Source organism: Nicotiana tomentosiformis, chromosome 2 (genome assembly GCF_000390325.3).
Source record: "Nicotiana tomentosiformis chromosome 2, ASM39032v3, whole genome shotgun sequence".
Taxonomy (NCBI): domain Eukaryota; kingdom Viridiplantae; phylum Streptophyta; class Magnoliopsida; order Solanales; family Solanaceae; genus Nicotiana; species Nicotiana tomentosiformis.
In genome coordinates this window covers 123628907-123656263 of record NC_090813.1, presented here as the reverse complement: position 1 = coordinate 123656263, position 27357 = coordinate 123628907, and the positions used below count along the sequence as shown (strand labels likewise).

The following is a 27357-nucleotide window of genomic DNA, read 5'->3' as shown; positions in this document are numbered from 1 at the left end:
GCTTACCTAGCGGGTCGGGTTAGGTGTCATCACGTCGGTTTGGGTTTTGGGTCGTGAAAGTTAGCTAACCCATAGCTCTGGAATATTTTCTCCCAATGAATTCATCTCTAAGATTGCAGACTTGTTTTCTTTAATTTCTTAGCTTTCGACTCTAGATTAGTTATAGTTAATAATCTTTAGAAAATTGCTTGAATAGATTAATTATCTTAGTTTAATTTAGTAAATAGTTAATCACAAGTCCCTGTGGGTACGATAACTAGGCTTACAATCCTATATTACTTGTCGACCATGTATACTTGCATGTGCGTTTTGGAGCAACGAGTAATGTCTTGTGGACATTTGGGGCAGGGTGAAAGGCTTTGACCCCGAACCTGAGTGAACATTTCATAGGAGATTGAGGGAAGCAAGGGACACAAATAATCTTCAAGCACTTGTTCAATTTCCTGTGGACATGGCAGAGGAGCAACATATGGTTGTTCAAGAGGTGGCGATGCCCAGCATTGCTAATGTCACCTCCAGCATTGTGAAGCCTAGAATCATTGGGCACTTTGAGCTTAAATAAAGCATGATCCAGCTACTATATGCGAATAGGCAGTTTATGGGTCTTCCACACGAGGATCCACAACAGCACATCCTGAACTTCTTGGGGATTAGTGATACTTATATCACTAACGGAGTCACTCCAGACTATGTGAGGCTCACACTATTCCCATTCTCTCTGTTGGATGAAGCAAAGCGATGGTTGAAGGTGGAACCAGCTAATTCTATTACATCAAGGAATGATCTGGCAAGAAAATTTTTGGCAAGGTTCTTTCCTTCAGGCAAAACTGCAAAGATCATAAGTGAGATAGTCGTCTTCAAACAGAACTCGGGGGAATCTTTATACTCAGCTTGGGAAAGGTTCAAGGGGCTGCCCAGAGACTGTCCTCATCACAATCAAACAAATGAAGTGTTAGCTCACACGTTCATAGAAGGGCTACATCATGTGACAAAATTTATGGTGGATGCTACAGCGGGAGGTCAAGTGTTGGAGAAAAGCTTCGATGAAATATATGCATTATTGAACAAATTCTCCAAAAGCAATCCAGATTGGCTAGGAGAGATGGGCAGACACACAGTGCACAAATCTCCAGGATTTCTCGAGTTAGATGTTGTCTCTGCATTATCCACGTAGATTGCCACACTAGCCAACCAAGTCAATCAGATGACCTTAGTTATTAACAAGCAACAAGCTCAGCCAGTGCAACAGGTTCAAATATTTTGTGAAGTATATGGAGAGGGTCACACGAGCGACTTATGCCCAGTTAATCCAGAGTCTGTATATTTTGTGGGTAATGCAAATAAAGGCCAGACAAATCAGTATGGGAACACTTACAATCCAAACTGGAGGAACCTTCCAAACTTCTCTTGGGGTGGAAATCAAGGTGCTCAGAATCAGTACATGCCACAAGTACCTCAACAGCAATATAGACTACCTCAGGTTGAACAACCGACAAACCCGACAAGTCACCTTAAGGAGATGTTGAAGAAATTAATGGTTGACCAGCAAGCTCAAGCAGCAGCCCACGCTATAGCGATTTGAAATTTGGAGCGACAAATGGGGTAACTTGCCAGTGCCCAAAATACTCGACCAGTTGGAGCTCTTCCAAGAGACACTGAGGCTATTCCTAAGGCATCTATTAATGATGTGTCATTGAGGAATGGGATACAGTTAGAAGAAGTCCAATCAAAAAAGAGGAAGCAAGTGACTTTTCATAAGAAACCGACCATCATAGAAGTAGAAGCAGAAAAATCAAAGGAGTCAGAGAAGCCAGCTGAAGAGGTGGTGGATAAGCAACCCCCACCATTAGTTGCAAGGCCACCACCTCCATTCCCTCAGAGATTGCAGAAAGTGAAGGATAATGTGGCCTGTAAAAAGTTTCTTGGAATTTTGAAGCATGTGCAAATCAACATTCCACTAGTAGAAATCTTGCAAGAAGTGCCCAAATATGCCAAATACATCAAGGACATAGTTGCAAATAAGAGGAGGTTGACACAGTTCGAGACTGGGCAATCACTGAAGAATGTAGCTCAGCAATTCAAAGCTATCTACCTCAAAAATTGAAGGATCCAGGTAGTTTCACTATCCAAATCTCGATTGGTAAGCACGCAATCGGGCGAGCTTTGTGTGATCTTAGAGCAAGCATCAATTTGATGCCGCTATCTATGTTCAGACAGTTAGGATTGGGTGAGCTGCACCAAACCACGGTAATCTTACAGTTGGCTGATATCTCCCTTGCTCATCCTGAAGGAGTGATTGAAAATGTGTTAGTTCAAGTAGGTTCTTTCATATTCCCTGTTGATTTCATTATCTTGGACTATGAGCCTGATCAGGAAGTTTTATTTATTTTTGGGCGTTCATTCTTAGCCACGTGCCGAGCTATTATTGATGTATGCAAAGGAAAGATGACAATGAGAGTAGGTGATCGAGTGGAGGTATTCAATATGTATAAAGCACTCAGATTGCTAGCCCACTATGAAGAGCTATCCATGATTTCTGTGGTGGAAAGTGATGTGACATTATTGGTTCCTTATATGAGCCCCATAGATCCTCTTGAACGATCCTTGATTGGGGATGAAGAAGACAGTGAAGATGAGATGATGGAAGAAATTGAGCAAGCACTTGACATGTCTTGCAATTATGTTCATGGGTTTGGGAGATTTGAGGAGTTGGACAGACCTGTTACTCTGACCCCTCCTAAGCCATCTATTAAAGAAGCTCCAAGGCTAGAGCTTAAGCCCCTTCCAGCGCATCTGCGCTATGCTTATTTGGGGAACTCTGAGACATTTTCAGTGATTATCTCATCCAGCTTGACCGATGTGCAAGAAGAAAAATTGCTCAGAGTACTTCGTGAGCATAAAAAAGCTATTGGGTGGACAATTGCTGACATCAAAGGAATCAGTCCATCATTTTGCTTGCATAAAATCTTTCTGGAAGATGGACACCGCCCTGGTGTTGAGCAACAAAGAAGATTAAATCCCATTATGAAATAGGTCGTGAAGAAGGAAGTAATTAAGTGGCTCGATGCAGGTATCATCTTTCTTATTTCTGACAGCAACTGGGTAAGCCCAGTGCAATGTGTGCCTAAAAAGGGGGGGATGATTATGGTAGAGTATAACAAAAATGAGCGAATTCCTACTCGCACCGTGACGTGGTGGAGAGTTTGCATTGATTACAAAAATCTTAACAAAGCAACCCGCAAGGACCACTTCCCACTTCCATTCATTGACCAAATGAAGGACAGATTGGTGGGGCATGAATAATATTTCTTCCTTGATGGTTATTCAGGGTACAACCAGATTGTCATATGCCTAGAGGATCAGGAGAGGACCATTTTTACTTGTCCTTATGGTACTTTCTCTTTCAAGCGAATGTCGTTTGGTCTCTGTAATGCACCGGCCACTTTCCAGAGGTGCATGATGGTTATTTTCACCGATATGGTGGAAACTTTGTTGAATTCTTCATGGATGATTTTTCAGTCTTTGGGTCTTATTATGATGATTGTTTGAAGAATTTGAGCAAGGTGCTGGCCCGTTGTGAAGAAACAAATTTGGTATTAAATTGGAAAAAGTGTCATTTTATGGTACAAGAAGACATCGTGTTGGGACACAAAGTGTCAAGGAGTGGCATTGAAGTTGATAAGGCGAAGGTGGAGGCGGTTGAAAAATTACCTCCACCCAATTTCTGTGAAGGGTGTCCGGAGTTTCCTGGGACACGCAGGATTCTATAGACGCTTTATTAAGGATTTTCAAAAATTACTACTCCTTTGTGCATGTTGCTTGAAAAAAGATGTAACTTTCAATTTTGATGAAGCCTGCTTGAAGGCATTTGAGGAGCTCAAAAGGAAGTTGGTGATTGCCTCCATTATTGCGGCACCGGATTGGTCCTTACCATTTTAACTTATGTGCGATGCAAGCGACCACGTTATTGGGGTAGTGCTAGGCCAGAGGAAGGACAAGATGTTTTACTCCATCTACTATGCGAGTAAGACTCTTGATGAAGTACATCTGAATTACACCACTACTGAAAAGGAGTTCTTGGCTATTGTGTGGGCCTTTGAGAAATTTCGGGCATACTTGGTGGGAACAAAAGTCATAGTCTATACCGATCATGCAGCAATCAGGTATCTATTTACAAAAAATGAATCCAAGGCTAGATTGATGCGTTGGGTTTTACTATTGCAGGAATTTGATGTAGAAATATGAGATCGGAAGGGCACAGAAAACCAAGTAGCCGACCATCTATCAAGGCTGGAAAATCATGAGCATGTGGAGGAGGGTGGACAAATTAAGGAGGCATTCCCTGATGAGCAACTTTTTGCTATTACCCAAGACCCTCCCCCATGGTACGCGGACTATGTGAATTATCTTGTGAGTGGGGTACTTCCTCCTAAGATTGAATTTGAATCTAGAAAGAGGTTTCTGCATGATGTAAAATTCTACTACTGGGATGAGGCATTCTTGTACAAACAGTGTGCTAATCAGTTTATGAGGATGTGCATTCCAGAAAAGGAGGTGGAATTAGTGTTGTATGATTGTCATGCCTCACCTTATGGGGGCCATCATGGGGGTGATATGACAGCTGCAAAGGTGCTACAGTCTGGGTTCTTTTGGCCTACATTGTTCAAGGATGCTCATGTATTTGTTAAGAAGTATGACCAATGTCAAAGAACAGGGACAATCAAAAATAGGCATGAGATGCCTTTGAATAACATCCTGGAGGTCGAGATTTTTGATGTGTGGGGGATAGACTTTATGGGACCGTTCCCATTGTCCAGAGGAAATAAATATATCTTGCTAGTAGTTGACTACGTGTCGAAATGGGTAGAGGAGATCGCATTTCCAACCAATGATGCCAAGGTGGTAGCTGCTTTTGTGAAGAAGAACATATTCTCGAGGTTTGGGACTCCACGTGCTTTGATTAGTGATGAAGGAACACATTTTTGCAATCGGTTGTTGAATAACCTTCTAGCTAAATATGGGGTCCGCCACAGTTTCCACTACATATCATCCGCAAATAAGTGGACAAGCTGAGGTGTCCAACAGAGAAATAAAGCAAATATTAGAGAAGACAGTGAGTGTGAATAGGAAGGATTGGGCAGCAAAGTTCGATGATGCCTTATGGGCATATAGAACTACATGCAAAACACCAATTGGGGCATCACCGTATAAGCTTGTTTATGGGAAGGCATGTCACTTGCTTGTTGAACTTGAACACAAGGCGTACTGGCCATTAAAAAGTTGAATATGAACTTTGAAGCTGCGGACGAGAAGAGACTCTTGCAGTTGAATGAGTTAGATGAGTTATGGCTGCACTCTTATGAAAATGCTAAGCTTCACAAAGAGAAAACTAAAAAATGGCATGACAAGCGTATCAAGCCACGTCGCTTTGAACCGGGCCAACAGGTACTACTATTCAATTCTAGGCTCAAGTTGTTTCCTGTGAAGTTAAAATTGAGGTGGTCAGGTCCATTTGAGGTGGTGAGAGTCACTCCTTATGGTGCAATTGAGCTACGTGCTTTACATGCTGAAAGAAAATTTTTAGTGAATGGGCATAGAGTCAAGCACTATTAGGGAGGAATAATTGATCGTAAGAAGACCAAAGTAGTACTCATTGATGAGTAAGCGAGGTCCTGCGTCGTGCCGCGACGTTAAATCAGGCGCTTTTTGGGAGGCAACCCAATTTATATTGCTTTCATAGCTTAGCTTTTTAATTTATTTATTTATAATTAGAGTAGACTAGAGTTTGCATTTTCTTTGTAGACATAGAAATTATAGGTAGAATGGCATGAGGTATGTAAATTGAATATATAAAGTGCTCGGGGATCGGGGAATTTATTCATAAAAACAATTGCCGAACCAGTGCCCAGGCCATTGCCCCATGCTGCCTGAGGCGCACTTTACAGTGTGCTCAACGCCCCCAACACTAGGCCTAGCGTGGAGCGCTGGGCTAGGGGTCACGTAAGTGTAAAAAAAATGTTTTTGTTTTTGTTTTATTAGGTAAAGACCCAAACCCATAAAACCCGACCCATATACCAATCTACATTAACATTCTAAACCATACCCAATCACCCAACCCATCTCCACTAAAACAAAAAATAAATTTCATATAACTCTAACCCCTCCCCCTTTCACCCGCTCTCTCTCTCTCTCTCTCTCTCTCTCTCTCTCTCAAGTTTTTCAAGTTTTTCTTGCTTGCTTTCATCCTCAATCATCAAGGTATGTTCCTTTTTATCCATTAATTTTATTTTGTGAGTAAGTTCCCTATTCCCTTTCAAAACACCCCAGCCCCAAAATTTCCCCCATAATTAGTTTTTTGGAGTTCTTTTCTATGGTGGGTGGCCCTATTGTGCAAAGAAATTGGTTGTGACAACTTTGTTGTGATGTTGTATACGAAGTAGTAAACTAGAATCTACACGATCTCGACCTTCCTTCCGCGATCCCGATTCACAAGGCTTGGAATGCAATTTGCTCTTCGCAATCACAGCCCAGACCTCTGTGATCGTGATTCACACCCTGGCATCTGATATCAACAGTTCAAAAGGGCCTAAAAGTGGTCCGAAACCATCCCAAAACTCACCCGAGGTCCGAGGAACCCCGTCCAACCATTCTAAAAAGTTTATATACCCTATGTAAACTTATTCAAAGGCTCGGAACATGAATTACAACATCAAAACCAAGAATTAAAGATCAAACTCAATTTCTTAAACTTTCTTTACTTTCAAGCCTTCATGCTTTACCGAACGCGTCCGAATCCCACTTAGACATTCTGAAATGACGCTAAATTTTACGTACAAGTCACAAATTACAATACGAACCTATTCCATGGCTCAGAATCCCAAATGGACATCGATAACACCAAATCCCACTTCAAATCAAACTTAGAAAATTCTAAAACCTTCGAAATGCCAACTTTCCACATTAGGTGCCGATACTCAACCCGAACATACGTCCAAGTCCAAAATCATCATACTAACATATTGGAACCTTCAAATCGTGATTTCGAGGTCGTTTACTAAAAAGTCGAGCCTTGGTCAACTCTTCCAACTTAAAACTTCTGAATTGAGAATTTTTCATCCGAATCAACTCCGAACTTTGCGAAATTCAATTCCGACTATGCGTACAAGTCGTAAAACATGAAGTGACACTACTCAAGGCCTCAAACCACTGAATGATGTGCTAGAGTTCAAAACAACTGTTCGGGTCGTTACATTCTCCCTCACTTAAACATGCGTTCGTCCTCGAACGTGCCAAGAACCATTCCAGAGTTTCCCCAAAATCACTATTTGACACAACGCATACCTATCCGTGCCACCACAACCCATATGAGCACATCGGCTCAAGCAAGACTGAAGATCCTTCCTGTTACCTTAGCCCCCAAGCCTTAGAACCAAATTCTAACATCCAGAATTCTTTACCAGGTTTGATTCTAACATACGAACACTGTATTAACCTCAACTCGCTATACCAAAACATGATCATGCACCTATGCTGAAATCATACAACGCACCGCATAATTCGTATGCCCATAATAACATCCTCCAGCCATAGAAGCTGGAAATTCATTAACCCTATGCCTGTAGTATACCTCATAATACGTATAAGCCCTGTCCCAACCCTCGCAATATTGCAACGATGAAAGAGATGTATAGAATCTCAGAAGCACCCGCCAAATCAATAATTCATGGAATTCCTCCACTCAACAAGAACCCTTGCCTCATTTTGAACTAAATAGTGATATTTTCTCTCTAATATACATTATATAAATCTGAGTGCACTGATTTCAGGTCCAACGACCTCATCTAACCCAATACAAGCCGCTCGGGCAATAAGCCACCTCAAACACCATCTAAAATCTCATAGGATGCCATCAATGCTCCAACAAGCTACAACTCAAATATGACCAATAAGGAAAATGAACTCGGGTAAAGAACTACCCAGTCTGTATAATTGTATCACCTCGAAATTTTTTTGAAGTATTAAGCGCTATTAAGAAAGTTGATGTATGCTAATTGTATTATTTTGTGTGCAGACGATGACTATTAATATGATGGATATCATATGGTTATGATAATAAATGTACAAGGTATATTATAAGTGATGTGGGGTCTAAGGAGATCCCTAAGTCTAAGTCAAGTTGGAAATTACATGATAGACTAAAGTTCCAAATGAGTACGCACAAGACCGAACTTTGGACGATCATATATACATATGTATAAGGGTTTATGTGATGTTTAACCTATCAAATGAAATATCTTCAAGTCTAGTTTCTAACGCTTCAAACCGTTTGTCATTTGGACACTCCTACAAGAAGTTATGACCAAGTTCCTAAAGGTTGGAAGAATGTGATTTTGCGGTCAATTCTGCTACCGCATAATCATTCTGTGAACCGCAAAAGTGGTATGCGGACCAGAATGGTCGCAAACCTGACCAGTGTAGCCCAGTTCCGGGCATAAATTTCACGGTCCGTTGTGCGTTCCATTCTGCGACCGAAAATTTGAGTTCGAAGGGTCCATTTTCCTATTTTTATAACCCGACCCCATTTTCATAAATAGCCTTTGGGGCTTATTTTAGGGCGATTATCTGATGGTTTTAGAGAGAGGTAAGAGCATTTTAGAGAGATAAGGAGGAAACCTAACATTCTAATCATCCAATCTTACTCAAGCCATGAAATCCAACAAGAAACCTCGTAAGTTCTTCTTCTAAGAGGTAAGGTTCCATACCCTAGTTTTCAATTTCGAATTTGGGTAGAAGATGGTTGATTGGGAGTATGATTCTTGGGTGTAAGAGTATTATGTATACATGCATATACCAATAAGGTTTGTGGAAGATTGTTGAACTCAAAAAAGTAAAGATTTAGTTGTGGAATGAAGGAAATCTTGTAGACGGGCCTTGTAATCAAATTTGCACACCTAGTGTTTGATAAAATGCTCAAATGAGCTGAAATCATGAATATCTTCCTAATTTGTGTTCAATTTTGTTATGTCTCAAAATATATTGGGATTGCTAGGATTTTCGGAACGTTGTAGTAATTTAAGGAAAGCTCAAAGCGAGGTATGTTGGCTAAACTACTCACTTATGATCGAATTCTATAATGTTCCCGTAAGTTTCAAGTATTGTTGGCTCAAGTTTCTAATTCCCATGTTACGGGTTATCCCTTATAAACTTGACTATTTCGAATGAGCCTTATGTCGAAATATATATGTTCAAAGTGTTGATTGCGTATTAAAATGTTATGGCTTTGAGTCGTGTTTCAAATGAAAGCTAGTATGCCAAATTGTGTGAGAAAAACTCGATATGCCTAAGATTCTTAATTGCTCATATGTGTACCAAGAGTATTGATTGGAAATATCTTATTGTTGATAATCTATAAAGATGCTTGAAAATGAAATAAGTGAATTGGGGATATAGAGTGTGGCTAACGTGCCAAGAATGAAAGTTATACTTGTGGATAATGGTGCCAATAAAATAAGATGATGTGAGAAAGATTATGAAATGAGTTTTGATTCAACTGTTCCAAAATTATTTCAAAAATAGAATTGCCTAAAAGCTTATGCACTCAAGTCATGCCCATATGTGGATGTTTTAACTAATGCCATGCTTTGTGAGTATTTTTAGTGTGTTTTGCATTATTACATATTCGTGAGTGGAAATTGTGTATTGCCTTTTTTGGGGAAAAGTATTTCAAGAATAAATGGTGTATTACTTGTTTATGGTTTTAACTTGCGCATCGATTGCCAATCATTTAACTCCATTCTTGGAAAGAAATCTATTGTGCTTAAATTCTTCATTTCTAATGAACTTAAAGTTGTGATTTCCGAAATATTATATATATTGATATTTATGATGATGATACATGAGAGGGAGGAACTGAAAGTGTGAAATATCAAATACGGCCACCGTGCCTTGAATAAAGAATCTTGTGAATGGCCAAAAGAGCCAAGGGAATATTGTTGTTGTTATTGGTTCAAAATACTAGCGGAGATTCATACAATGTGAAAGATGATGAGGTAAATACATTTGTACCTTTGTTACCTTTGTGTGCAAAAATAAAAATAATATTTTTGGGAAGTATCATTAGCAAACCGAGGAAGGGTGGGTTGCAACAACCCACACCTAAAACTACACGTGCCGGTGCATGAGTGGATTGTGATTATTCCCCTTATTTTGGATGAGATTGATGGGTTGATATTATTCCCCTTAATTGGGATAAAACTGGTAATAATTGTGGATTGGAAAAGTCAACCCACGACATATGTGAGAAGGCGGCCTAGCTGATTGGGTGGAGATCGGATGCCATGTTGCGCACATGGTGGTACTACTCTTGGTAACACTTTTCTTTCGCATCACATATCAAACCACTTTGTTCGTGGGGAGATGGCCTAGCCAATCGGGCGTGATCAGACTTCGTGCTACAAACACGGTGGTATATCGGTGCTAATGATCTCCCAACCAATAATATATATTAATTTCATGTTTTGAAAATTGTTATGTTTTAACGGGACATTTGGATATTGTTGATTGTGACTTGTTGTTTCTATGGTTTTCCCTTTCTTATATGGGCATTCTATTTTGAAAGAGGACAGTTAGCTTTACATACTAGAACTATTCTATATGTACTAACGTACCTTTTGCCGGGAGCGCTGCATCTTCAATGGATGCAGGTGGTTCATCAGCGGGCAACTTTGGTCCTTGTTAGCAGTTACTCCCTATTCAGCAGGTTTTGGTGAGCCCTACTCTATTCCGGACCTGATATCATTTGATGTTGCACTTTGTGTTTTGAGGTATAGCCGGGGCCTTATTGCCGGCATTTCTATATTACTCTTCTGTTGTACTTAGAGGCTCCGTAGACAGGTTGTGGGTGGTGTTTGATGTGGGGAATTGAACTAGAAATGTTGGTATTTGGCAAATATGTTTTTCATTATATCTAGAAACCTGTAATATTATGGAAATTATGAATGAAGCTATTAATGGAAATAAAATGGGAGTTGTTAATGAAATCTTTTCAGTGTTTGATTAATGGAGTGCATCTCCTCTTTATTCATAAATGAGTTTGGGTTTGCTCGATCGGGTTTACTCGGTTGAGCGCTGGTCGCGCTCCCCGAGTTTGAGGCGTGACAATAACACTCAAATCAACCAGACAAACGCTATGAACCTATCCTAAGGGTAAGAAAGAACACATGCGAAATAAGTACAAGGAACCGTACTCAACATCTTACTGTTGCGACGTGCAACCCAATCTATACCTCATACTCGTGGTGGCGTGCCACCCGATCCACACATAGCAATCAATAAGGAAATACCCATCAAGCCAAAATGCTCATACCCACGAAATGCCCAAATACAGACCATAATCAAAGCCAAGTGCATAAACACAAACCTTGGGGAGACATATAGCGCCATCGCTACAAAATACCAAGCACGACTAAGGTGGAATAAACAACCTGCATCTCGAGAACTATCTCCCTCATATAATAGCACAAGATACACAGGACCACAACACACGTGTGAATAATCAAGTTGTCTCATAACCCACGTGGCATAAAAGAGTAGCACCTAAAATAGACTAAGGCAGGAATATCATCCACCACGCTCGAAGATTCATCCATAAGCAATGCTATGCGGAATAAGCATATCTGATCTGGTATAAAATATACATTCACATAAGGCCTTCCCATGTACCTCAAAGCTGATTCCGGTCATCGCAAAATAGGTCAATAACCTTCCAAAGATCCATAATGAACCTATCCATGACACATACAATCAACCGTCAAATCAAGAACAAACTTCCACATTCCACAACCAAAAGAATTGAGCGCCTCTCATACATAAACTCTCCAATCAGCGACAACACCAGAATCTTCATACCTGATTTCAATCTCTAACACTTAAATGACTAACACATCACACTTATACGATCATCCTATGGGATATACTCCCACAACCTTCCACACCAGCTAGTAAAATCTGCACATCCATGGCTACCAACCATACTATTTCTGTAATGCAAATCATGAACCCACAACTCAATACACAATGCCTCTTCCACAGAACACCATTCTCATACGACACTAAAATAACGCCAGTATACTCTAAATGTCCGAAATCTCTGCCGCTTCTTTGAACTCGTGACATCCTCGACAAAAATAAACTGCAACCTTAACTTTTCAATTCCAATTCCATACCTCTCACTGCACCTATCATGCTGTTACACAAGAGTACAAGAATTCCATCATAACTACCAAACCACCAGTAGAATAAACACTTCATCGGCTAGAACCCCTTTCACTCAACACATTTAAGAAGAACAATTACAACACGCAACCTGTCACGACCCAAAATCCCACCACATATGTCGTGATGACACTTAGTCTCTAAGACTAGGTAAACCGACTATAACAACAATTCAAGCCATTTTTTAAAAATATATAAATTAATACAAGTGTCAATATCAACAACGAAAATATTCAAACAAACTCCCAAGACTGGTTATACTGAGTCACGAACTCTAACTGAATACATGAAATGATCTCAAGGGTCTAATACTCAATACTGTTTGAATAATAATTAACAGTACAATAAAATGGAAAGACTCCAAGGGACTGCGACGAACGAGCAACTCTACCTTGAATCCTTGCGATCACACTCTAACTCTATTCGGTCTGATATCTCCAATATCTGGCTCTGCAAAAAAATGTGCAGAAGTGTAGTATGAATACACCACAGGCGGTACCCAGTAAGTATCAAGACTAACCTCGGTGGAATAGTGACGAGGTACAGTCACGACACTCACTACTCTAATAACTTATGTAATATAATATACAAAAATAATAAAAAATAAATAGCAATGATAGCAACAATAATCAACTAGTGATGTAAACAGCCAGGCAACAAGAACTTCATAAATATTGCTCAAACAGATAATGAATACAAGTACAACCAATAATCAAGTCCTTCAAAATATACACCTTTCATCTATAAGTTTTTCAATAGAAATCTCTAGAACATAATCATTTCCGATAAATCTATTTCGAATATACTTCTTTCAAATAAATATCCTTCAAATATAATTGTTTCAAATAAATATCTTTCGAATATAATTCTTTCAAATAATATTTTTAATAAAATCCTTCTGAATAAATATTTTGAATATAAATCTTTCAAATAAAAGTTACCCTGTGATACCTAATTTCATAATTATAAAATACGGGTCTCAGCACACTTTCATATTTTTCGTAACACGGGTCTCAGCCCACTTTCATATTTCCACGGCACTTCGTGCCCATAATTCAATCATCATATTTTTTCCAGCACCTCGTATCCACATTTCATATTATATCTGCACAGACAGTTCACGTGCCAATAATAAAAACCATCATATTTTTCCCGGTACCTCATGCCCACATTTCATCTCTGTTGCGGCGTGCAACCCGATCCCATATAATATTATCTGTCGGGAAATAGCCACAGACTCACAATTTCAACATAGATCAGGCTATTATCAAGTTTACCGAAACAACAAGACAAGTTGCACAAGATATAAGGATAAACACAAGGAAAATCATAACATCACATAAAAATCACCAACACAATAATCCCGCATCATCACATATCATCCCTGACACTAGCCACCCTTATCTCTCCTATAGCTGCCCGTATCACTCTATAATAATAGCCACCCTTATCCCTCCGCTCTGACAATATCAATAGCCACCCTTATCACTCATATAGCCACCTTTATCTCTCCTATTGCCACCCTTATCACTTTGCCCAGACAGTATCCCAACACACATAAGCACAGTGAAATGCCACCCTTATACCCACATAATGTCAATAGTGGAGTGCCACCCTTATGTCCTCAGAATAATAACTCCAATCACACAATAATTTACACAGAATATTATCACAACAACACAATACAATAATTCATATCACGATTTGCCCATATGCCACAACCAATTCCAAAGATATAACAAAATTAATAAATTTCTCAACAAATAGCCCAAGGCTCCACATAACGAATATAAACTTCAACACAACAACAGAGATGGAAAAGTAACTCAGCATATGACAACGCCTTATTTAATCTAAATTTTAGATAATTATGTTAACGCCTCCTTTTAGACTTATTTAATGATTACTTACAGATAAGAAATCCATAATGAATTTAATTCCAAGAAAATATCAAATCAACAAACCCACATAATTTACATAAAAATCCAAGTGACAATTACACCAAATCTATATAATAATATAAAGCAGGGCCAAGAGACGGTGAGGTGGCATTCTCCAAAACCAGCATTTGCATTTATCTTTTTTTCCACATTTTCCCTTTGGGAAGTTAGTGGAGAAGAATAGGGTGACAGCGATATACATCCTTTTTCATTAGCGAGATTCCACCTTACAGTATAATTATTTCCATATTTACAGACTCTGCTGTGCAATTTTTGATCTTTTGGTTTTATTAGTATTTCATTCTGAGATAAATCTGAGATACTGAATATTTTTTTTCACAAAGGTCAGTGCTTTTCCTTTTCTCTATCCCTGCTTTTGTTAGAATATATTGCTTCAATATTGAAGACAAATTGCGTTAAGCTTAAAGCCATTGTTATAATATGTTGTTTATTTTACTTTTTTTGTTCCATATATTTCCAAGTTTGATTGGTACACTTTGAAAAATTCTATTCTGTTATGTGATGTGCTGATTTCAAATCCGGTATTAGTTCTGCATCGATTTTGTGGATACATCTGTTGTTGATCATAATTTTTGCTTCAAATGGTGCTGGAGGATGGTATTGAAATTGGTTCAATGAGATAGAAGAGGGAAGCTTCGTGTAACTTTCTGGAAGTATTAGCTAAACAAAAATGGGTGATTTAGCCTTTTTCCCGTAAACCGTGGGTCTGTTTGCTATTTTTCTTTTAAATTAGATTTATTCGTGAAGAATAAAGATGTCACACATATTTTTCTTAAGAATTTGGTCATTACCTTGTATGTTAAACTTGGATGGAGCTTTATGTCTTAATTTTGATACTCTATTTGCAATCTGAAACAAGAAGTCCAACCTTGCTTCTATTGTTTGCCGTTTGTATTAGGTACCAACGAAGGCTCGCTTTCTGACCAAGATGATCACCGGTGGCCAAGATGATCACCGAAGTGAGCATCAAAGGGACTGATTATTGGCATCAACATCGTCGTTGGGCTGTTTTAAAATTTAACTTTGGGTATAAATTTAAGACAATGACGTGGTACTTCACTATTAAACATTGAATACGTCTTGCCCTTCCTTTTGATCCAGTTTGATGATATGATAAAATTCTAATGATTTTCTTATGTTGTAAGCATCAGTAGTGTTGCCCTTGTATGTTCTATTTAGATCAAAATTATGTTCTATTATTTGGTTTGTACTTTTTTTCTGCCTAATGTAATATGCATAATGATATCTGCAATATGAAGTTTTTGTGGATCTACTCTTTCCATCGGGCTCCAAGTTGTCTTTTTCTGCTGAACTACAACAGGAAGGCAAAGCAACGCAATGGAAAAGGTGATTCATATAGCGCATTCATGTCGGAAAGGCCGGCTCTCTCGAGGTACTTTTTCTCTTTTTCTCTTTTTGGGTTGGGTCACCGCTCATGTAAAGCTGGTTGGGATTTTGCTGTTGATTTTCTTGCAACTTATTAAAAAGAAGAAGAAGGAACTTTATTTTCTAGATTTGACATTTAGTACCGAGATTAATGAGTTTTTTTTATAAGCAAATCTCTATACTGGGTTATTTGCAAGCTTGAACTATGTTAGATGCTATTAATTCATCCAAATTTAATTTGAGTATAAGGAAAACAATTTCCCTTATGAGATAACAACAAATGAATTTTATTGGTTTGACGTTTAGTACATAGATTGATACTGTGATATACTCATTTTACCATGATTTTTGAGAAATTAGAGCTTTATGGCCATATATTCTCTCAACTCATTGGCTGGTAGGACAATTGGCTGGGGCATTCACCTCTCAGGGAATAATTTTCCAGTACTCTTTATTACCTTGTAAAGGATATTTATCTCACAGTCGCATACAACAGGAAAGGTAATTCTTGGAGTATCACATTCAAAAGGAATTTAAATGACTGGGAATTGGATAGAATTTTAGAATTTTATATCATCCTCTCATTCCAAGGTTACAGTAACAGAGAATATTAAATGATATAGAAAAGGAAGGGAAATGTCATCTACACAGTAAGATGATACTACTCTATATCCTAGAGATGCTAACTACCTACTCATGGACATGGAAACAAATCTGGAACTCTAAGGCACCTGTTAAATTGAGGTGTTTTATGTGGTTAGTAATTAAAAAAGCTTATATGCAACTAAACAACATGAAATTTTCAGAGAAGTGACGTATACAAAAACCTCACAAATATGGATTGAGTATTTGAAAAATTAGCAAGTATATTGGAGAACCCAACTATATAGAAGAGGTTTACCATATCATTCATGTAAAGAATGACTACGGATATATTTGTATGTGTACAAATAATGTGTTACTGCATTTACGGATTTTAAATTATAATGTTTCAAATAAATAGTCTACATGCCATAAATTTTTATATGTCATTGTTAACACTGAATGAAAAAGGTGCAAATTTATTTGTAATGTATTTTTTTTTTATTTTTTTATTTCACATATCTTCTTTGTTTTAGAACTTAAATAAGCATATAAAATTATACAATAATTATTGCAGTTGGGGAATAGAAAGAAGATAAAACCTTCGAAGAGTAACGTCTAATTTTTTAGTTATAAAATTATGAAATTATTTAATTATATTTTAATTTTTATTAACGATCGCGTGTAACGCGGACAAATTCACTAGTTATCATATAAAATACAAACTCGACAAACAAGGAATGAGGTATGACAAATTCAAGGATTTACTAAGTTCCAATAATTTTCCAATTTAATACTTAAGGGCGTCTACGGATTTCAACCGATATAATTTGCACATATAAACTAAGTATGTACTCATCACCTCGCGTACATAGTTTTCAATTACACAATTTCCACATAAGACTCAATGCCTAAGGGGTAATTCTCCCACTCAAGGTTAGACAAGATACTTACCTTTTTGAAGTTAGGTCGATATTCCAAAATAGCTTTCTCACGTGAATTGACCTCCGGATGGCTCCAATCTTTCTTGAGTTTTTCTTACATTACTACGAGGTTCCAGAAATCCTAGCAACTTTAATCTATTTAGAAACATAACAAAAATGAACCATAATTAGGAAGATATTCATAGCTTCAGCTCATTTGAGCATTTTATCAAATACTAGGTGTGCAAATTTGGTTACAAGGTTCTTCTACAAGATTTCCTTCACTCCACAACCCAATCCTTACTTATTTGAGCTCAACAATCTTCCCACAAACCTTATTGGTACAATCATATATTCATAATACTCTTACACCCAAGAATCATACTCCCAATTACCCATCTTTTACCCCAAAATCAAAATTGAAGACTAGAGATTTGAATCTTACCTCTTGAGTGAAGATCTTGTGAGATTTCCTTGTTGGATTTCAAGGCTTAAACAAGATCTTGGTGAACAAAACACTTTATCTACTTCCTCTCTCTAGAACACTCTCACTTCTCTCTAAAATCATCAGATATTTGCCCCAAAATAAGCCCCAAAGCCTATTTATCAAAATAGAGTCGGGTTATAAAAATAGAAAAATTAACCCTCCGAACTCAGGTATGTGGTCGCACAATGGACCGCACAATGGGTATGCAGGTCGCACAATGGACCGCAAAACTGATGCCCAAAACTGGGCTACACTGGTCAGGTCTGCAACCATTTTGCGGTCCGCAAACCACTCTTGCGGTCCGCATAATGATTCTTGGTAATTTGGTCATAACTTCTTGTAGGAGTGTCCAAATGACGAACGGTTTGAAGAGTTAGAAACTAGACTCGAAGATCTTTCATTTTAGGCCATACATCACATAACTCCTTTTATATATATATATATATATATATATATATATATATATATATATATATATATATATATATGCTCGTCCAAAGTTTGGTCTTGTGCGTACTCATTTGGAACTTTTAATCTATCATACAATTTTCAACTTGACTTAGACTTAGGGCTCTCCTTAGACCCCACACCACTTATAATATGCCTCGTACACTTATTATCATATCCAATTGATATCCATCATATTAATAGTCCTCGTCTGCACACAAAATAATATAATTAGTGCACATTAACTTTCTTAATAGCGCTTAAATACTTCGAAATTTTCCGGGGTATTACACAACCGAATTCCCATACCGCAGAAAATGTAAACCTCAATTCATAGTCTAAACTGCCATAACTCTTTCGAGATCCATTTACACATAACAAAACCATCAAAATCAAGTACCTCCAAATCAATCAAATTATGGTGGTTGTCAAGCCCGTACGTACAACCATGAATCATCTGCATAGCTTAACACACCGAAGGAACCGATCATTTCCACAATGATGCTGATTCAAACCATTACTAACTGACTCTACTTCTTTCCATTTACTCTTGACTTGCCTTTGGAATAATAGTCCTATTCAAACACATAACGGACCTCACACAACACTCATCCCGAGTTACCTAAATCACGAGACCATATTGTCTCAATACCCATAAGCCACCCCATATCCTCCTCGTGCACTCAATAGTATTACAACTGATACACCTGTTCTGGAAGACCTGCTGTGAATCTGAAGCTGTTTCTCTAACACTGCACCGTAGACCCGATGATAACATAGAAATTCCCCAAGTATTCTTCACGCTCTGTTGTAAAATCCAGTCCTCAGCCTCTTAACGAACCCAAAATCCTTAGACACCGCACTTTAATTCTTGAATCCACTAGAACCATTGTTGGGAATCACCCACTCTGACTTGGTCCCGATTATATAACCAACCACTGGTGCTCTGCTAGCAAATGAACACTTGCAAAGAAACAATCGGATGAATTCTTTTCCTTGTACATCACATCCACAAAAAGCATAAACTCTAAGTCATCCCAATATCTGCACACGAATCAATAAGGTGAAATGTAGCACACATACATCAAATTCCTTGCCCGAAATACCCTTGATGTTTTCTCCCCTTGGTTCGCATCGTCACTCCGCAAAATTCCTCGCAATCCCTTGTTAAACTTTACATAACATAATTCGAAGTATCATCTCCAAACACACACACTCGACCTCCTGACCGCTACACCATCTTCTTCAAGTGATCCCAGCTCACATCGTTGTATATACTTCATGTTGGATAGGAAATAAAGTTCATTAGAGGACCTTTATTAGAAATTACGCAACTCCTAACACCTCACATGAGATAGCCCACCCGTGTAGCCCCATATCGACATCTTCCAACGACATTGCCTTGATTACAGCCATCACGAAATCAGTTATTCCTTCTAAGACCACACTTCCCCACCAGTCGAAGGCGCCCACTCATTACCGTCAACATCAAATGAAGGTCCAGCGATGCATCCAAAACTAGAAATCATATTACATCCCAAGAGAACTCTTTCCGTCATATTCAAACTTCCGAAGAACAAAGCCATCATCTCAAACAAAATACATAGACTTAGTCCCTTGTTCACTATGGCCATAATCGCGCCAAGCTTTCTGGAAGCATGTGGCAATCCTACCACGAAATCCATACGATACGCTAATATTCCCACTCTGAGTTAACCATCTTTCAAAGCAAACTACTCAACCTCTAACAATTCAACCTCCGCAAGACACCTCCCACCATGTTCTTCCTCATCCTTTGCTTCCCAAATACTGCCTCAAATCATAATCCATGTCTATAGCACCCGAACTAATAAATTACTACCAATCTCAAGCCTCCTCGAAGATCATCTTTCTTGAGCCATCAACATTAGAAACACCAATTCGACTTTGAAACCGCTACACGCCGTCATCTAACAACCACTTCTTAGGAAACATTTCACAACACCTGCCCCAAATACAAATCAAAGAAGACCATAACACCAACGAGCCTTAATGCATTCCAAAAAGGACGTTAACTCCCACTAGTTTCACTAAGATTATTACTCAGAGAGTGTTAACTACCCACTAGTTTCACTAAGATTATTATTTAGTCAAATATTTCCGAGTTCAAAAGTGTGATTACACTACACAATAATTCTAATAAGTAACTAATTTATCAAGCAACAAAATGGTTGTTGTGTATTTAGTAGAGACAAATATTCCAGGGTTGTGATAGATTCACCAATCCTATTGTGCTCTAGTTAACTCTCTCTTTCATACAATTCACTCATGGTTGCTAATTAATCGAACAATTGCTCTCGTATCCTTCTACCAAAGTACTACTTGCCTATTCAAAATAGATTAACGCCTATATTCCTATGGAATCAATCTATTAAGAACGCATTAAGATTACGATATGTAATTAAGCACGGTGACTAGGTATATTCCTATCCTAACCACAAATACGCCCCCCTCAGAGTTAAGATCATTCTCTCTTCAATTCTTCTCTAATATAAACATGGCTTTCCCAAGCATAGCATAGTTAGTAAATAGAACCTAACTGTTGGCTAGACAATTAAGCAATTAATCACATAATTGAAGAAATAACCATATATTGGTGAATTGTAATCAAGGTTAAGTCAACTTTAAATGACAATATTTATGGCTAATTCACAACCCTAGAACTATGGGTTTTAGCCACTCATGATAGTATCAAAACAAATTCACAAGTGTTGAATAATTGATAATACTAAGAAAAGATGAAAAAAACTGAGATATCCTCGCTCCCAGATGTTCCTCGTGTGTATATTTTCTTCAAAGTGGCGTCTCCCCTCTAAAAATAGGCTTAGTCTTGCTTTTATACGCGTTGGGTAGGTCTTGGGCTGAAATAACCTTGTCCCGGACAAAGTTGGAGAAATTCCCGTAACCAGCGCCCAAGGCAGCGTGGGGCGCTAGCCCTGGCGTTGGCAAATTAAACATTCTAGAAATGGCGCCATAGGTAGCGCCCCACGCTGTCGGTGCCGCTCAATGGCCAATTTTTCATGTGTTTGCTTCTTTTTGACTCTAATCTCGCACCTTTCCCCCCTATCGCCCCCGAATGATTCATACATATAAAAATACTACAAATAAGCATAAATCAATACATTTCACATCCAAAATTCACAAAACACGAGTAAAATATGAGGCGATATACATATAAATATATATATACTTTAAGCTAAATATCAACACCCCACACTTAAACTCTTGCTCGTCCTCGAGCAATGGGACTATCAACTACAACCCAACAACGTACACATCTCAACTAGAGAGGAGCACTTCACGTTTTAACCATACATTCTACCCTTGACTATGATCGATACCGGCAATCAAGCATGAACATACCAAATTCACATTCTTCCAGTTATAAACATGCCCAAGTATAAATATTTCAATTCAATCAATTGAAACAACCTATCCGTAACCACCCTACCTCAAGAGTCGACTCATTGCCACTAAGCACCCTCAACTCGTGCACTCACCCAACATGAGAAGTTTATAACATTACCAATTCTTCATGAGATCATGTGCCCTCACCAACAAACAAAAGAGTGAATATAACGTAGTCCACACATTCAAGTGTACAATTGAATATAATTTAAGGACATCACACAATTGAACAAAATTTGCTCACTCTCACAAAGAATTCATGTGCATCCCGTGGTCGTACTATAAGCTTGCCCGTAGTATACATCTCTACTAATCTAAGCTAGTCAAATCTAGGATCAATTAGGATTTTAAGGTTGTAATGTAGGCTGAGGGACGGGTAAGATACATTTAGGAATAATGACTAACTCTCCTAAGCACTTTAATACACTACATTCACAAATCGAGTACATATTCTTCTCAACCACTTCACTTGCCACAATCCATATACAATATAGCCTCTCTTTTCTTTTCCAATTAAGCTTCTCTATACTCCCACTAGCACGAATTAGTAAAGATTAGGAGGTGTGTGTTTTTCTACATTATTTGAACTATCATTTTCTTTTTCTTGCAATTTTTTTTCTCTTTTTTTTTCTACACATACTCCATACATTAAGGTTCATCGGCTAGTGACCTTTTTTCACAACTTTAGTGCACCTTAAGGGCACTTCCATGGTTCCACTCGAAAGCTACTCCCCAATCTCTCACCTTACTTCTTTTAGCGACTAAGTGCCTTAGGAGGTAAATGTTTAACCATCTCAAATTAAGAACAAAAAGGGTACTGCTTGTAATGTGGGTGCCAAGGAAAAGGTCTATAGGCTCAAAGGGGCTAGCAATGGAAAATTTTATTTTTAAGTGACAAGCACATCTATGATCAAGCAAGAACTGCCCACGTCATCTCCTAGACTAGCACAACTTAATGATTTCACTTCGATTAACACACGAGGCAAGTTCTAGACTACACAGGATAGCACAGAAGATCACAATTCCTCTCACACACATTGCACATGACTCAATCAAGACGGTTATGTTCAACTCTCAAGTCAAGCAAGCACATATAATTGAGAAAATTTAAGCAATATTGCACTATGTGGCATACAAGTCAAATAACTGAGAGAAATGGGTCACAGAGCAGGCTATTTATTTTACTCAGGCTTCACAATTCAAATCAAATATACGGGAAGACAGAGCGCATGCCATAGCCTAATGTGGCGGCACCAAACACGTCAATAGGTACCTCAGAGCAACTCAGTTTCTTCCTAACCTAATCCTAAAAAAAATAAAGTACCCGGTTCGAGCTACACCCTTTGAAAAGAACCGGCGCCCAAAGAAAAACCAAGGGATCCTACGTAACTATCCTAAAAAAAAAAAAAAAAAAAATCTTTTTGGTGTTTTTTTAATCGGACTTTAATACCTCAAGAAAATTATCCAAAAGATCCATCGACGGGAAAAGTTTGAGCTTTTTCTAATTTTTTTTTTCTTTTCTCTCTAAAACTAGACTAAGTAAAAACTACTAAAAAGAAACAAATTTATGCAATTTATACAATGTACATCACAAGAAGTAGTTCTCCCACCCCACACTTAGCATATGCATAGTCCCCGATGCATGTAAAAATGTAAAGCAAAGTAGGGTGAAAAGAAAACTCTCTGCTAGTCAGAGTCCTCCTCCTCAGCATGCTCGCCAACCGCATCTCCGGTCTCATCAACATCATCAGGTCCCAGGGGCACCAAAGCCATGGGCCCCGTGAGTTCATCACCAATCTCATCCTCAGTGTCGGATCCTTTGTAAGTGTTCTCATCCTCTGACGGGTGAACGGGACTGGCAGGTGCAATCCCCAACATCTCTTTGAAAGAACTAGACAAATCATTGCGTAAATGCATACACTCCTCGGCTGATACACCCATCCTGCTCATGATCACATTTAAGGAGTTATAGAGATATCATTTGAAGTTCTCGTCTCTTTCATTCTGTGATGCTTGGGTAAGCTTAGACATAGTCTCCAACAAAGATGTGATGTCCATCAACCCCTTAGGAGCCTCCATAACCTCGTCATACCCGAGGTATTCAGGCACCTACCGGGAAAGCATATACTGCGTGAGCAAGTTGCCAAAGAAGAATCGCTTGATCTGCCGCCCAAATCATGTGTGGGCCATCTCTCCCAGCATGATCTCACCCATATTAATGGGTCGCCTAGTCATCAAAAAGAATATCACACACACTCAAGCTTGAGTGCATTCACTGTTGTGTTCAACTGGCATGAGGCGGGCCTGTACAAAAATTTTCCACACTTTGGTGGTCTTTTTGAAATCAAAGCGGATCATCTCAAGATGGGTATCTCCATTAGTTCTAGTCCACTTGGCATTCGAATCGAAGCTACAAAGAGTGTGACGTATCGCTGTGTAACTTGGGCTTTTGACAAATATTTGTAGCCTCCGCGGGTTAGAGTTCTCAACCCCCAAAAAATTCATATAAGGACCGCCTATCTAGTGGCACATCCTTTCCACGGACATATGACCTGAACATGTCCGCATTCCAATTAGCATACAGTTCTCGCACCATGCTCAAATTTGCATGACGGGGGCATTCTAGGAATTTTTCCATGTTCAGTTCTCGCAACCGGCCAAGCACGTTCGGGAAGTTCTTTTCTAAAGCTTTCACATTAATGCCCATCACGGAGATGTAACTCCCATATGGCACGAAGTCCCTATGCCATGCAATGGCAGCATCGCTAACTAGTTTCAAATGACGCCTTAGTTGCAATGAGGTCTGTTGTGATCCGTTGGCAACTTGTTTCCCTTTTGCTTGCCTAGAGGATCCTTCCCCTTGCTTGTGCTTTTTAGGCGCGGGAGCAGTGGTTGAGGACTTCCCCACTCCCTTGCCATTATTTGCACCATCACGAGCCATAGCAACCTACACACAAATAAGCGTGAATGTGAGAATGAATCAAGAAATTTGCCTAAGGTTATCGTGAGAGTCAAAAATGACTCCACACTTAAAACCAAAGGCTCAATGTACTATACTCACAATCGTGGTTTTTAAAATGCATAAGTGTTGCACCACAAGGCAATGGGTACTCAAGACTTCCCCATGCTACACAATTATAGCTCACGAACTATGCCACACAAATCACATGGTCGATAATGACCAAGTGATTTAGCCTTGATTCAAGCAAGTGATACATGATCATTAACCTCTACAACTACTACACTACATTAGCTAATTCCTCAAAGTATTACGACATACATAATACAAGCTACATGGTGTGGGCGGCATGTGCACAATAAAACCAAGCTCCGAATTATGTAAAATCATCCCCAAACACCCCACACGTAGCTCGATATCACATACAACTACACTCGGTTACTCAGACTTCACCGGTGCACAAAGTACTCATTCAAACATTTTAGCAAACACATTGTGGGCATGAAGTGTGTGCAACTTAGTCCAACAATGGTATAACATGGTGTCCCTCCCAAATTTCAACAAAGAATTTCTGTTGTCAGTGGTTTGACTTCGAAAGCTTATAGCTGGTAATTTATAAGGAATTTGGCAATAATTCCAAAAAAAAAAGTTGTAGCACTTTAAATCTAGTTTTTCAAAAATTAAACCGTTTGTTATTTGGAATTTTCTACAAAATTTTATGACCTTTATACCGAAGTGTCTCTATAAAGAAGAAAATAAAATTTGTACATCGCGATCGCGAGATTTTTTCCACGATCGTTATGAAGAAAACGATGCTGGAAAATTTGTTAACCGCGATCGCATGTCTAATGACCGCGATCGCAAAGAAGGAGGCTTGGAAGGTGTATTTAACATCTAATTTTGCATTTTTGAGTTCATTCTTCACTTTTAAGTTCTTGGAGCACATGTCGGGCGATTTGGGGTGATTCATGAAGACCAATCTCTCCATATATCATAAGGTAAGTAATTCCTACTTGTTTCGAGTTAAATACATAGATTATATATAGATTTTAGCATAAAATTTGATAGAAATTGAAGAATTTTTGGAAGAAAACCTAGAAATGGTATTTTTGGATTTTGACCATGAAATTAGGAATAAATTATATATTTGAGTTCGTGGTGCTATGGGTAACATTTATCTTTAAAATATTTCAGAATCCAGACACGTGGGCCCAGGGTTGACTTTGTTGACTTTTTGAGTGGAGTTTAAAATTATTATAAATTGATTAATTATGAGTATTGGAGTATATTTTTATTGGTTTGCACGTTGTTTTTGACTAGTTTCGGATTGATGGGCATCGGCTTGAGGTTTTAAAGAGGCGTTGGAGCTGGTTATGGGACTTCGAAGTGAGGTAAGTCTCCTGTCTAACCTTGTGAGGGGGAAACTACCACGTAGGTATTAAATTATTATGTGCTACTAGCTATGAGTGTTACGTACGCACGAGGTGACGAGAGTCCGTACGTAGCTAAAAGCATGTTTATGTCTGAGTAGACTTAGGACTTTATCATGCAATATTTGTATTGTTTAAACTCAATTTGTTAGTTTAATTGCTTGAATTTATAATAAAAATTGATTTGGGATTATGTTAGACCGAGCTTCACCACCTTAAGTTGTTTTGCGAGATATTTGATAGTTGGTAAAATTCATGTTTACTTTATGCTCATGTTCATGTATTGCAAACAAGTAGCCCGTAATTCGATAAGTTTCTTCTCTTCCTGGGGATCGGGCCGAACGCCTCGGCAGTATATGTATATATATGAGATGCATCCATGGATCGGGCCGTACGACCTCGACAGTGTATGTACACGACTATATGGATCGGACCGAATGACCTCGGCATAATTCGTGCGTAAAATCGCTAGGAGTCCGAATACCCACGAGATTTTCCCTCTTGATTGAACTTGGAAATTATATGATATCCCCTTGTGACAGGAGATTAGATAAATTATTTGACGATTCTTATTTGTTGAGATTGCATGTACTATATGAAAATTTTAAATTGATATTTCGTTAAAGGCTCATGTTAATTACTGTTTCTTATTCTATTGATATTGTTGTATTTCATGTCTACATATAATTCTTGTATTTTATTTATTGGATCACAGTAAGTGTCGATGTCAACCCCTCGTCACTACTTCTCCAGGGTTAGGCTAGATACTTACTGGGTACGTGTTGATTTATGTACTCACGCGACACTTCTGAACTGAACGTGAAGGATCTGACAGGTTCATTTGGTGGCCATCCTGGCGCGTAGGCGCAACTGTTGAGGGGACTTTATGGTGAGTTGCTTCCTAGGCTACGTACCGCAGCCCTCAGAGTCTCCATCTTATTTATTTATTTTATCATGTCTATTTCATTTTCCAGACAGTTGATGTATTATTATTACACTCCATAGTAGACACTCATGCACTGTGATACCGGGTTTTGGGATGTTCTAGAATTTGTTTATGGTTTGCTTTACATTGACACATTTTTACTTTATATTTTATCCAAATGTATGTATTTACGATTTTTAATGCATTTATTTTTATATCTAATAAGATTCATGATTTTAAAAATAATAAAATAAATAATTAAGTTGGTAGTTCACTGTTAGCTTGCCTAACGGCGACGTTGGACGCCATCACGACCTATAGTGGATTTTGGGTCGTGACAAAATTGGTATGGGTTAAAGATTAGAGCCTCGTGAGTTAAAGGTCAGCACGAGTTAAAATATTGGAGCCCTGCGTTGAAAGTGAGCAGAGTTAAATACAAGTAAGTATGAGTTAAAAGTGAAGAGGGTTAAAAGTTGAGTCCGTGCATTAAAAGTGAGCATGAGTTAAAAGTATTGGAGCTCTGCGTTAAAAATCATG

The 27357-nt window shown here is 38.5% G+C and overlaps 2 protein-coding genes and 2 long non-coding RNA genes across 4 annotated transcripts; all 4 read left to right on the top strand.

The window, feature by feature from the left end:
• The first annotated feature begins 2193 nt into the window (after positions 1 to 2193).
• Positions 2194 to 5073, top strand: LOC138905538 (uncharacterized). The gene is made up of 4 exons (XM_070194060.1): positions 2194 to 2992; positions 3329 to 3427; positions 3520 to 3593; positions 4255 to 5073. The coding sequence occupies exons 1-4, from the start codon at positions 2194 to 2196 to the stop codon at positions 5071 to 5073; spliced, it is 1791 nt and encodes a 596-aa protein (XP_070050161.1).
• Positions 5074 to 5286: 213 nt separating this feature from the next.
• LOC104092180 (uncharacterized) lies at positions 5287 to 5613 on the top strand. Its single transcript, XM_009597712.1, has one exon. The coding sequence runs from the start codon at positions 5287 to 5289 to the stop codon at positions 5611 to 5613; it is 327 nt and encodes a 108-aa protein (XP_009596007.1).
• An 8720-nt stretch (positions 5614 to 14333) lies between these two features.
• On the top strand, positions 14334 to 15793 carry LOC104092179 (uncharacterized). The gene is made up of 2 exons (XR_685352.4): positions 14334 to 14557; positions 15133 to 15793. It is a non-coding gene; the product is annotated as an uncharacterized lncRNA (long non-coding RNA).
• Positions 15794 to 18138: 2345 nt separating this feature from the next.
• Positions 18139 to 26999, top strand: LOC138906674 (uncharacterized). Its single transcript, XR_011414204.1, has 3 exons — positions 18139 to 25463; positions 25786 to 25856; positions 26731 to 26999. It is a non-coding gene; the product is annotated as an uncharacterized lncRNA (long non-coding RNA).
• The last annotated feature ends 358 nt before the right edge of the window (positions 27000 to 27357 follow it).